This window comes from Emys orbicularis, chromosome 3 (genome assembly GCF_028017835.1).
Source record: "Emys orbicularis isolate rEmyOrb1 chromosome 3, rEmyOrb1.hap1, whole genome shotgun sequence".
Classification (NCBI taxonomy): Eukaryota; Metazoa; Chordata; order Testudines; family Emydidae; genus Emys; species Emys orbicularis.
This window is the reverse complement of record NC_088685.1, coordinates 115,196,115-115,209,641: the sequence shown is the minus strand read 5'-3', so window position 1 is coordinate 115,209,641 and position 13,527 is coordinate 115,196,115. Positions and strand designations below refer to the sequence as shown.

The following is a 13,527-nucleotide window of genomic DNA, read 5'->3' as shown; positions in this document are numbered from 1 at the left end:
ATTAAAAGAAACAGTAACCTAATGTCCTTGGATATATGCTAGGTTTTTTGTCGTTGTACTCGATCTCACTGCCAATCTATGGAATGAATTAGGATCCTGGCATGTATGTAACTGAACCCTTCAGCAGTCCATTACACTGGACGTTACTTGTTCTATACATCAGCTACATCCCCTCCGAAAATTAAGAGCCAATCCTGCTTCTATTACATAAATGGTGAAAGTTCCAGTGGGTGCAGGATTAGGACCTTACTGTGTAGCCCTTAAAAACTTAATTAACTCAACAGCACGCCCCCTTCCCATAGCAAAATTGTATCAAGAGAGAGAATGGGAACTAACCTTTAAATTGATACGATCAAGGAGATCCTCGACAGACTTGGGCTGAGGTGGTCTTCCTTTCCGTCGTCTCCTTGTGGGCCGCTTTGGCTTCTCTTCCTCCTCATTTAACACGTCCACATAGATAAATTTGAAAGTGCCCACTTTATTGTTCAACAGGCCCATCCAAGTGCCCATGGGAGGTTTGCTGATTATATCAATGATATCACCTTTCTGAAGGCCCAACAAGAAAGAATGGGACAGTTAGGCACATAATTCCTATCAATATTCAGTCAAACTCACTATCCTCACTCTGTTTTTCCATTTACACAGAATCTGAAGACCTCAGGGGGATTTGCAAACATGAATCAATCACATCCACTTGTGAGGTGTGTATTATTACACCCATTTTACAGAGGGGGAAAGAGGCAAACAGAGACTAAGGCTATGTCTACATTAAAAAAGCTGCAGTTGCGCTGCTGTAGTGCTTCAGTGCAGACACTTACTATAGCAATGGAAAGGGTTCTTCCATCACCGTAGTTAATCCACTTCCCCGAGATGCAGTAGCTAGGTCAACAGAATAATTTTTCCATCAACCTATTGTTGTCTACACCAGGGGTTAGGTCAGTATAGCTACATCTCTCAGGTGTGTGGATTTTCACACCCCAACATGTAGCTATGCTGATGTAAGTTTTCAGTGTAGACCAGCCCTAAGTGACTTGTCCAAGATCATACAGCAAGTTAGTCACAGATCCTGGAATAGTTCCCAGGAGTTCACACTTACACCAGCAGTTCTCAGTTATCTATGGATCATTGCTGGTGCTCTCCACTGTCTTGCTTTTTAACATGGTCAGGCAGCTGAGAGCATCTTCCTTGTGAATGTACTGCAGTCTTTGTGTTTCAGGAACCAGAGTCAAGCCAGTGATATGAAGTTTAAACCACACTTCGCTTTATTAGTTACATGACAAGATGGCTCCTACAGACTCTGAGCACACAGATCCTGAGTGTGACTGCATTATGTGAGTGATCGCTTATAATGGGAGGCACTCTGGTGATTATTCATGACTAATTCTAAAGAGACAGTACCACAAGATACTACTCCTACTCTGTGTCTATCTGCAGTTGCTGTTTCAGCTCTGTGGGACTGTTCGTAGCTAGTGCAAATTAGAATAGACTCTGTTCTAGTTCGGTGCAGGTGGACTAGCTCTGGCAGTGTAGGTGGCCACCTAGACATAGGGCACCCAGTGTTGGAAGTGTGCAAAAGTGAACTTTATACTATCTTTGCAGCCCTTTCCCCACAAGGCTTGTCCTTGACAGCAGCCACAGATCTGGCTCAGAATATTTACTTTATCAGGAATTAACAACCCTGGCCTGATTCTGCTGAGTTCTTCTGCTTGCCTGTTGCTAGAAAAGAAAATCTCTGAAAATTGATTTTTCAAATCCGTGTAGAGTGGGAGTAAATTTACAGCATATATTTTCAGTTCCACAGTAGTTAACTCCCCCACTCCCTTCACACATACCTCTCCACTCCCTTCTTTGCCTGCCTCTCTGGTATTTTAAAGCATGTTTGCTTGGATTTTGGAAAATACTAAGAACTACTCACCTATATTTTATCACCCAAACAACTCCTAAGAGCACATTGCAATACCAGAAAGAGACAGGTAATGGAAATGCAGGGAGCACAACGTCAGATAAATAAGGGACTAAGTACTGTTAGCCTTCCTCAGGCTAAGCTCTTACTGACTTTTCAGTGGGAGTTTTGCCTGAGTAGCATATGTCATTTGATCCAAGAAGAAAACTGGTACCTTAAGTTTCAGGGAGTCAGTATCATAAGGGCTGGGTGTAAAATCAGTGTGAACCCTGGCTCGTCCACAAAAAGGTCCCCTATAGGGAGGCTCTTCATCATCACCATCTTCAGACTTGACACTCTCCCGGTTGCTGGCTGAGGAATCTGTCGTGCTCACTGTCTGACCACCTGTGCGTGGGAACCAGAGTAACAGCTTACAAAAAATATGCTTGTGAGAAGGGCTCAGCAACACCAATTCATTTCTGCCACTGTCAGAGATGAGAGGCAAACACGAAAATGCTAGTAAGAACTTCATTTTATTTACTGTGGAAATCTCTGTGCCCTGCAACAACAACAACAAAATGATGTAATTATAATTGAACTTACTCATTGAGCTCTGACCACTTAAGGAGCTCCTCAGGCTTTCTACTGAACCACCAGCTTTCAGTTTGGGCTTATCCAGAGAATCAGTCTCTGGCTGTGGTGACTGCGGAGAACCTGGCATTACATCAGGGCTGGAGTCCTGAAAGAGATTTGAACCCATTTCAGATTGGCAGATTCCCATGGAAGATGGCAGGTACTGCTTGCATGTATCTTAAGGGGAAAACTTAGTACATATTCTACTACATGTTACCAGCAAGGACAGAAGTCATTATGATTTATTTATTATTTGCATTATGGTAAGGTCTAGGGGACGCAACAGAAGTCGGGGCCCCACTGTGCTAGGCTCTGTATAAACACATAATAGGAGACAGTCCCTACCCCAGGCAACTTACAATCTGAACAGACAGGACAAAAAAAGGTGAAAGAAAGGGGGCATTATCCCCATTTTATAGATGGGGAAACAGAAATTAAATAACTTGCCCAAGGTCACACAAAGACTGTGGCAGAGCTGGGAATGGAAACTCCTGAATCCTGGTCCAGTGCCTTAATCACAAAACCATCCTTCCTCCCCAAGTTCATTGGTTTGCGTGCTCTCTCTCTCTCTCTGATGTATTACAATTTAGGCAACCATTTTGTATAGTATTTTTAAAATCCCAAACTAAACTTTTACTTTATGCATTGTTAGGTGTTTAAAAACCCAGCAGAGAAAGTTTATCCTTCACACAAAACTCCCAGTTTAGAGATGAAAAATTAAGACACTAAATATTTTTAGTGAGAACGTTTGACAAGCAGATAAAAGCCCATAGCAACTTTCCCAATCAGGCATTTGCATAATATAAGCAAAAATAAGTAGCACCGTGTAAATCAAACAGAAATGACAAGATGGGTGAGGTAATATGAAGAGCAGCTCTATGGAGCTTGATAGCTTGTCTCTTTCACCAATAGAGTTGGTTCAGTAAAAGATATTACCTCACCCATCTTGTCTTGCTAATATTCTGGGACCAATAGAGATACAACAAGACTGCAGACAGACACAGAAATGGAAATTTTAAACTTCTTGCAACAAATTACTGCCATTTTTTGTTTGTGTACATGAAGGAGAAAACAATTAACTAGAAAATGCAACCCAGGCACAAAGAAATTATAAACAAAAGCAAAGATGCTTAGACACATATTTCTGTGTTCATTCCTTCATGCATTATAGACAATCCAAAAGCATCTTATCCATTTTGAAATTGTGACAGCCTATCGGAAGAATGGCTAAAGCAATCATTTCCATTTCTGGTAGCTATTTGCAGGCAGAGCAGCATTTGCGTGTTTTTGAACACATGCTGGCAGCACAGAGGCACTTAGCTTGAGAAATGATGCCACAAAGATAGATGGTACAACATTTAAAAAAAAACAAAAACAAAAACCAACCCTGCTGATATACAGAATAGTTTGCATTTTCACAGACGTGTGGTCATGAAACCATCTGAATGAAACCTATTATTTACATGCTGCAGAATCATCAGGAAATATCTCCCCAGCATATGACTCTACAGGTCAAGCGAATCTCCAGAGAAAGCAAAAGAGCAGAAGCAGATCGCTAACCCAATGTGCACACAGTTTTTCAGATTTATCTCATTCCTAAGTAGAATATCCAAAGGGTTGTTTGGCCCAAACATCTTATCTTTAAAGTTCCATAATACAGGAGGAAATGTGACGTTTGTTGCAGCTTATTATTTCTTAATTGAATTGCCCATTTGAAATGAACAATTAAAAAAAAAGTATCATCAGCATAGATCCTATTTATGAACCAACGTGGCTGAGTACATACTTAGGAAGGGGATTCCACCTGTGAGCCACACTGCACATGATTGAGGATGACACCACATGCTGTGTTTTTAAAAGTTTAGTGATAGAACAACTCAGTTTGTCATTATTTTGAATATGATTTAGTTATTTAAAAAATATATTAATTATTATTATTATTTATATGATGGTAGTGCCTCAAGGCCTCATCCGGGTTGGGCCCCATTGTGCTGGGCACTGTTCTAATGTAACTCACTGGTGAGTGTGCATTACAAGGCCCCCTTTCCCCTCAGCGATTCGCAAAGAGTATGAGTTGGTACAGTCCCAGCTAACCAGCTGTGTCTCTTTAGCTCAGGCTTTTAGCTCTGGAGGTTGTTACCTTGTGTGTCAGCCAAGACTTCGGCTGCCACACAAACAGAACAAACAACAGTCCCTGCCCCCAAAGAGTTTACAATCGAAAATGAAAGTTCCGGGCTAGCAGCATGGGCTTGAGCAAGGCAGCCATGTCTGTGCGTGAAGTGATGGACGATATCCATTACAGGGATGACCAATGAAATAACTCTGTTCAGCAGTATTGGTTCTGCAGCTCCACCTGCCACCTTAAACCTTATCATTGCTTTCTTCTGGGGCGTGTGCGGCCTAACATTCATCCCTTCTCTTTAACAGCATCAGGTAGCCCATTCTCAGGGAGTTCAAAAGGCACTAGGTGGGAAGACTGCCAGGCAGAGCTACTTCCTCCTAAAGTAAACCCATGCTATAGTTCATTGGGATGAGACACACAGCAACGTGCTCTTCTCCAGCCTATAAAGCACAAGGGAGAAAGAGGGCAAAAAACCCACCCCAAATCTCCCTTTCTTGATGTTTCTTTCTAATAAGTTTTCAAGAAAAATTATTACAAAATTGTATTGGCTAGCTGTTAAATTCCTCTCCAAAGTCTGCAAGAATTAAATGAGTGTGATAGTTGGTCACTCTATTCTGGTGCTGCAGGTCCAAATTTACCAGGGCAGTTAAAATTATGACTTGATAGATGTCACTTGCATTAGCCTGGGATCAGTCTGCTTCAGGGAAGAGAAATATGGATCACTTCATTTGGGTGCAAACATCCACAATTATCATTCTTAATTTGAACTGTAATTGCACCTAAAAGTCCCAGCCCCACTGTACTAGGCACTGCACAAACATATACCAAAGAGAAGGTTCCTGCCCTGAAGAGATATACCTATCTCATATTTAGAACCGGACCCTCAACAGCAATGCTGAGTACTGTTCAGTGAATGACAAGAGGAAAATAACGGCTGGAAGTATGTAGCCAAACTGTCCCAAGAGGTCTCACCAGAGGACTCCTGATAAATGGATACTATGATGGTATATTTGTTCCTGTCCATCAGATAGCATGCTCCAGCTTTCTGACACTGCAAGGATATGCTAATTTGCTGCTGATTATTAAATGGCCACTAGAGGGTAATATTTATTAAAGAAAATTTTGCTTTCCCAGCTGTTTTGTAAGCAATTACTTACACATTTCAGATAGAAAGACTGATTTTTTTTTTTTAGTTCATTAGATGCTTTGACAATCCACCAAACCAAAGAACATGAAGTCTGCCAAAAGAGATTTTCTCGGAGAGAGATTTACTTTGGCCAGAGTAAATTCAAAGCACAGCTTTACAACTGCATGCACTTATGGTTGCTTTTAAGAATGAACTGTACAAATCTGTGATGAAGCAATGATAGAAATAGATATGAGGTGTATCTATTTTCATAGGCTGCTGCAGAGGGAGCAGTAATAATAAAATAATAATAATAAATGGAGATATACCTATCTCATAGAACTAGAAGGGACCCCAAAAGGTCATTGAGTCCAGCCCCCTGCCTTCATTAGCATGACCAAGTACTGATTTTGCCCCAGATCCCTAAGTGGCCCCCTCAAGGATTGAACTCACAACCCTAGGTTTAGCAGGCCATTGCTCAAACCACTGAGCTATCCCTCACCCCGAAGGATGGAGGTTAGCTCTGCATAGGAGAGGGGAAATGTATATGTTGAGTTTTATAGGGAGTTCAGTTTAGGGTGTCAGCTGCATTTTAATTTTAGTTTTTTGAACTTGTATAAGGAGCCAGTGCTCTTTTTATCACTGTAGAAATCCAAAGAAATAATAAATAAAATGATAGAGGTGGAATACGACACAGGGTGTGTAAAATTGTCAGTCATCTCCCTCTGTTGAACAGTCACCTAGAAGGAGATCTGAGATTGCATTGTCATGATTAGGTTTCTATAAAAGACATTTCAAAGTGAGGGGTTTTAGAAGAACACAGGAATTGCTGTATCACACAGTCATACAGAAAAATTTCTTCCTGACCTCGATGGGCCTTTGGGAGATACCTTGAAGCATGAGGATCAATATCCCCTATAGTTTTTATCCTAGCAAGTATAGTCCATTCTGAGCATTACATACCTGCTCTGACAGAGAGCTGCTATATTTTTTAGACATCCTTTTCTTCATGGTTTCTTTTACAGACTTCACCTTTTTGCCAAGAGATATACGGGAGGCAGAGGGCGACTTGATCACTTCTTTATAAATGAAGTCTCCTTCTTTGCCCTGCAAAATAAAATAGGGGGTTATGTCTATAAAATAAAATACAAGAGCAAATTCTTGCCATGCTGCCTGCCTGTTATATCTCACTACAGCGCTCAGTGCAAAAGGTATCCGGGGTGACACGGTGTTTGGTTCACTGCTCTCAGCTTCAACATGGAAACATTCTCTTTCCTGGCCTTGAGAATAAACCCAGTGCATAAACTACTGTAGCATTCTCATCTACTCTTCCTGCTTCTCAGACCTGATTATAAGAACCTGTTTGCTGCCCTAGAGGATGGGGATTCAGTAGAGGGCGTTCCTCCCACTTTGAGTTACTATTGAACATTCAAGCTGTTAGGCAACACTATCTTCTGATACAACACAAAATCTGTTGCTTGGTCAGTAAAGATCCTCTACCCCTTTTACACAAGAGTAGGCATTGCTAACCATGTGATCCTATCCAAATACTTACTAGGATAAGCTGCATTCTCTCTTCTAAACTGTTGTGTAGGTTTGCTATAGTTTAAAACAGTTGCTGCATCCACCACACAGGTTAAGTGGCTGCACTGATTGCACAATCTGTCTGTAAAGCATAATATTTCTTCATATGGCTTCCAAAATACATATTATAATACAACTCTGTTAGAGAGGCACTAGTAGCACCTATGTAGCCAAGACTGCATTGAGATTTGCACTGCAAGCAGGACAAAAACCCATTTCACACTTTAATGGTTGAATTTAGTCTCCAATATGGTGCAATAACCCTTCAGGAGGATAACTGAATTTTCCACAAGAATTATATATATATTTTTTTAGAAAAAAGGTTATCATTACAAAAACCAAAGACAACACACATGCAAACCCCCAAACAAAGCTAGTCTAGTTAAAAAACCCTCTCCCTCCCTCTTCTAAAAATCATTGTGAAATCTGACAGTCACCAACTCTACCTTCCTTTCCCTTTGCAAAGATAACCTCATTGCTAACTTTATTGCTTCTTTTCATCAAGTTAAAGATAACCTTTTGTCTTGTGAGTTCTGAAAAGACATTAAACTAATGCAATTAGAGACTTGATCTGCATGCATTAGTCTCGTATACCGTATCTTTCTCACTGCTGGTGAAATGGGAAAGCATAACATCTAGATTTCAGTTTCCCAGATCAAAAGGTAACCTGAACAAAACATTGCAAACTAGTTTAAAGATACTAGCTAAAAGATATACATCATGTGCTTATCAACTAAGTGTAAGGAAGAAAATCACGGTGTACCGATTTCTCTAGTCCCAAGGAAACTAATCCCTCCTCATTATCAGACATGCTGGCAATAAGTTGTTTTATTACTTAGATTTGATCTAAGCTACTTGATATAAAAGAATTGGCAGACACCAAGGCTAAAATAGTAAAAGTTGTTCTTGAGGGGGAAAAATGGTACAGTGAGCTGATCAATATTTATAATATACCATATATACTTGTTCATAAGCTGAATTTTTTTAGTAAAAAAAGGGAAGCACCAGAGAAGGGGGTTGGCTTATGAACGGGTATAGAGAGGGAGAGGTGGGACACAGCCCCTCCCCCCAACAGAGGGAGCAAGGAGAGGCAGCACAGCCAGAAGGGAAGAGGCGGGACCAGAGTCTCTCCGCTTCTGGGCACGCTGCTCTCCCCCCGGCCTCCGAAGCAGCTGCAGCCTGTAAATGGCAGTGGGTGAGAGTTCTTGGGGGGCTGTGGGGTGAGGGCTGTGGAAAAGTTGGGAATGTTGGAGGGGTTGTGAGGTTGGGGGCGGAGATGTTGGGGACTGCTGTAGATGGGGCTGAGGGGTTGGGGCCGCAGTGAGTGGGATGTGTGTGGGGGCTGTCATGAAAAGTGGGGCTGGTAGAGCGTTGTTGGGGTATATGTGGAGTAGGGGGAATTTGGGGGGTCAGTGGAGTAGGAGGGGCATTCAGGGGTCTAAGTGGGGTAGGGAGGAGGGGCATTCAGGGGTCTATGTGAGGTGGGGAGCCCAATTTTCATAGTCACAGGGCCCCCAAATTCTTTAATCTGGGTCCAGTGCTTCATCTATAAAATGCACACAAAAAATGTTTTAGGCCTTCACTCACTGGTGTCTGTGAAAGGGTTTGAGATATCTGGATGGAAGTCACTATAGAAGTGCCTGTTGTTACTGAAGTTGACAGTCCTCCCCCCAGCCTCTTGATGCTATTTTTGGTATAAAAAAATAAACTGTCAAATGTATTACTTTGATCCAAAAGTTGCTGTTGTGAAGTCTGCAACCAAAAGGAAATACCGTATATACTCCATCATAAGCTGGTTTGTTTATAAGCCGACCCCCTCTCCCCCCCCCGCCAAGATGGATAAGTAAAAATGGAAAAATTTTATGACTCGTTCATAAGCTGACCCTATAATTCAGGGGTCAGCAAACTTTGGCTCCCGGGCCATCAGGATAAGCCGCTGGCGGGCCGAGATGGTTTGTTTACCTCGAGCGTCCGCAGGCACGGAGGTAAACCTAAGTAAACAAAGTGTCCCGGCGCGCCAGCTGCTTACCCTGACGGGCCGGGACAGCAACTGGTGGGGAAATTTTTTTTGGTGGGAGGAAGCTGGGGGTCAGGGGAGTAACCCCTGTGACCACCCCCCACGTGACCCCACCCCTAGCCCCCACACTCTCCCCATCCCATCCCTTCCCACCTTATCTAGAGAGAGCCTGGGGAGGATGTCTCTGGCCTGGCTGGAGCTGCTCCGGCAGGCTGGGCAGTGCGGCCACAGCCTGCTCCGGTGGGCCAGACCGGGCAGCGCGGCCACAGCATGTTCCAGCGGGCTGGGTCGGGCGGTGCAGCCACAGCCTGCTCTGGGGGGTGGGGCCGAGCGGCACGGCTGCAGCCTGGTTATTTACAGATGCCCCTCCTGCTCAGTGCTCTGCTCCCATTTCAGGCTAGGGTGGCTCCTCCCAACTCCAGCCACCCTGCAATGCTCAGGTTTGGTCCGGCCACCCCTCACAGAAGGTGGCTGGGCAAAACTGGAGGAAGTGGCATTGCGAACTGCCTCGCTGGGTTGCCACACAACTCAGTTTTGTTTTGGGTTTTTTTCCAGTGGTTGGGGCTAGATGTTTTTCCATCTGTGGTGAAGCACAGATATCACTCAACTTGCTTGAGGTGATGCAGTAAGTCAATGACTTAGCTAGGAATAGAACAGAGATCTGACCCCTAGTCCTGTGCTGCAACCACCTAATCACACTACTTCTCACGTACAGCATATAAATAAACACACACAGTGTATGGTTGTCACAAAGCTGAGAAACCAATGCAATTGGTGGTTAAAAAAATTGTGCTCTCTGGTCTGCTTACTTGGATCCCAAAACTGCTATTATAGAACTAGACTACATTTAACTCTACCAAGGAGCATTTCATAGTACCATACATGAGGAGCCTCCTGCCATTTCAGATCCAGCCCTTCCTATCTCGTACTCACCGTTTGGTCAGAGTTGTTGTTGTTTCCAACGTGCAATGAACGATTTGTCAAGTCAAATCCTCCAAAGCTACAGGTTCTCTGTGGAAAGGACAGTATTAGTACAGAAACAATCACATTACAAACAATTAACTCACTCAAGCATCTTCCCCCATTTGGAGAACATCACTGAAAACACAAATGTGTTGAAAAGATGGAAATGGAAAAAAGGATGAGAAATTGAGAAAACTGTCCACTCATTTTATGCAGTAAGCCTTCCAACTTTCTGGCAACCTCATTCCAGCCTCCTCTCCTATACTAGTCCAAAGTAGTATCCGTATAGTCAGGGGCCTCAATCCTGCGAGGTGTTGAGTGAGCACCTCCTGGGAGTAGCTGAACACCCTCAACTTCCACTGAAATCAACTGATGAGCTAATCACCTTGCATAATCAAGCCCTGGGGGTGGAAGGGAACATAACCCCAGTCCAGCTGTCCAAAAGGGATATGCCACCAGAGGTTTTATTCTTCAAAAGCAATGACTCCAGTTTAGGCATCTCTCACCACCTCCTTGGTGGTACAAAGCAGCTTTATCACCCGCTGGGAGAGAAAGTAGGTCATATTTATAATGGCACGATTAGTCCAGTGGAGTGACTCACTCACTGCTCCTCAGACCTGGCCAAAAACTCTGATACTGTTGATGATAATCTCCCTGCCTAAAAATATCAGCACTATGACACCAGTTCCCACCCAAGAGCACAAAGCCACAGAGCGACCAATCATACTAAGTAAAGCCACACTTCCACAGCAAGAAACAAAGTGTTCAGCTCTGGCTGACGGGCCTGTTCTAAAGCTCTTGTATCAGTTGGAAGAGGACTAGCTTCTTTGAACTCAGTGGGAATACAACTACTGCCTTTCAATACAAGAAGGTCAAACTGTTAAAACAGTTTCCCCGCCTCAAAAATTGGGGCACAGTACTGTAGTGACCTTGCTCTGTTCCAATGACTGTATTTTTAGATTCTTTTCACTGACAATAACCCCATGAGACATCCCAGGGAAACAAGGATGCAGCAATCAGTATTTATTTGTATCAATGGTGAGGTTCGATAGTTGATTTACAGACAGGTAGTTCTCTGTTTTAAGTGATCTCTTTATAGAAGACATAAAGGGATGGGGAAATACCTGAAGAACATTGCTGTGCATTTCTAGGGTTTGATCCAACACATAATGAAATCAATTGAGAGATTTCTAGTGACATCAATGGCATTAGATCAGGTTCTTAGTTCTTCAGATTTGCCTAACATCCACGAGTGGTTGATAGGCCTGAAGATAGGCAACACATATCAGCTGAGAGCTACTCAATGAAAAGCCTGGAGACTGTGATTTGTGGGAACAAGACCCACAAATTACAGCCCCCAATGAACAATTACATTAATTGGTCCTTTCAGAACAAACCTTTGTTCTACCACATTCATTTCTAATCAGGTGGGGTGGGACAAAGCAGAACAACAAACATGGGGATGAAGAAAGTTGCATGACCTTGAACCTGTCAAAGTTGGCTATGGGTAAAGCAGCAGGTGTCTCTTGAAAGCTATCAGCTTTCTCTCCCTGCACATTCAGTGACACTTAAGGAAGCTGGCCACAAGAGCAGGGCTACAGGCTCAGATATAAGCCCAGAGGGCCAAGCCTTTGCTCCTCTGCTCGCATGGCACTCAGATGCAAGAACATGTGAGATCCCGCTTCATGGAACCTCCTTTAACGAACACTCCTACTCCAAGCAGCCCACAGCCTTCTGCTGAGTTGGGAGGAGGAAGAGGGAACTGCAAACAAGAGATCAACATCTACAACACACAAGAAAAACAAAGAGAAGAGAAAAGAGACGAGCAGAAAAAAAAGAGCGAAGAAAAAAAGGAGAGTGAGCAGAAAGAATATGGACAGGAAAAGAGATGACAGCAACTGTACTGAGGCATGGTGAGAGGCCACCTAGGGAGAGGTGTGTGAAAAAGGTTGAGAACAAATGACTTAGGGCTTGTCTTCACTACCCGCCGATCCGGCGGGTAGCAATCGGTCTATCGGGGATCGACTTACCGCGTCTAGTGAAGACGCGATAAACTCGATCCCTGATCGCTCTGCCGTCGACTCCGGAAATCCACCACGGCAAGAGGCGGCAGCGGAGTTGGCGGCAGTGCGGCAGCGGTCGACTTTCCCCCGTCCTCACAGCCAGGTAAGCCGACCTAAAATACGCAACTTCAGCTACGGTATTCACGTAGCTGAAGTTGCGTATCTTAGGTCGGACCCCCGCTGTAGTGTAGACCTAGCCTTAGTCACACTGGTCAAGATGAACTCACAACCTAGCCTTGAGAATGGTTTTCAAGCACTGTTTATAAAAAGTGATACGCTAGCCACACCAGCAAACACCACCATTAATATCTATATTTTATACAAAGCACTTTTTAACCCGGGGTGGGAAAACTACAGCCTGAGGGCTGGATCTGGTCCGCGAGCCGTTTTAAGCCGGCCCACGAGCTCCTGCTGGGGAGCGGGGTCTGGGGCTTGCCCCACTCCAGCGCTTCAGCCAGGGCGCCGGGTCGGGGGCTGCACCACGCGGCTTGGTCCTGCTCCGGTGCTCCAGCTGGGGCGCCGGGTCACCTTGGCATGGCCCCGCTCCGGGGTGCAGGGTCGGGGGCGCTCCACGCATAGGAGCCAGAGAAGGGACATGCCACTGCTTCCGGGAGCTGCTTGAGGTAAGCATCGGTCAGAGCCTACACCCCTGAGCCTCTCCCCACAGCCCTACCCTCTTCCCCAGCCCTGATCCCCCTCCCGCTCTCCAAACCCTTCGATCCGAGCCCGGAGCACCCTCCCGCACCCCAAACTCCTCATCCCCAGACCCATCGCAGAGCCCGCACCCCCAGCCAGAACCTGCACCCCTTCTCACACCTCTCCTCCAGCCCTGATCCCCCTCCCACCCTCCGAACCCCTTGGTCCCAGCCCAGAGCACCCTCCTACACCCCAAACTCCTCATCCCCAGCCCCACCCCAGAGCCCTCGCCCCCTCCCGCAACTCAACCCCAATTTTGTGAGCATTCATGGCCCGCCATACAATTTCTATTCCCCAGTGTGGCCCTCAGGCCTTAAACTTTGCCCATTCCTGTTTTAACCACATAACTGGGACCTTCCGTGCCAGGCACATTCTAACTAATACCACCTTGCACAGATAACCTAACACTGAAGAGAGGACAGTGGAACAGAACTTAAGGAA

The 13,527-nt window shown here is 44.6% G+C and overlaps 1 protein-coding gene across 4 annotated transcripts in view; it reads right to left on the bottom strand.

Moving 5' to 3' along the window:
- LOC135876128 (SAM and SH3 domain-containing protein 1-like) overlaps positions 1 to 13,527 on the bottom strand; it is an 873,117-nt gene that overhangs the window by 18,424 nt on the left and 841,166 nt on the right. For all 4 annotated transcript variants that reach the window (XM_065401311.1, XM_065401313.1, XM_065401314.1 and 1 more), the window contains 5 exons: positions 10,298 to 10,375; positions 6,727 to 6,870; positions 2,486 to 2,621; positions 2,118 to 2,287; positions 337 to 546 (listed from right to left, as the gene is read on the bottom strand). In XM_065401311.1, the coding sequence (XP_065257383.1) occupies positions 337 to 546; positions 2,118 to 2,287; positions 2,486 to 2,621; positions 6,727 to 6,870; positions 10,298 to 10,375 (738 nt within the window). The remainder of the gene's footprint in view (positions 1 to 336; positions 547 to 2,117; positions 2,288 to 2,485; positions 2,622 to 6,726; positions 6,871 to 10,297; positions 10,376 to 13,527) is intronic.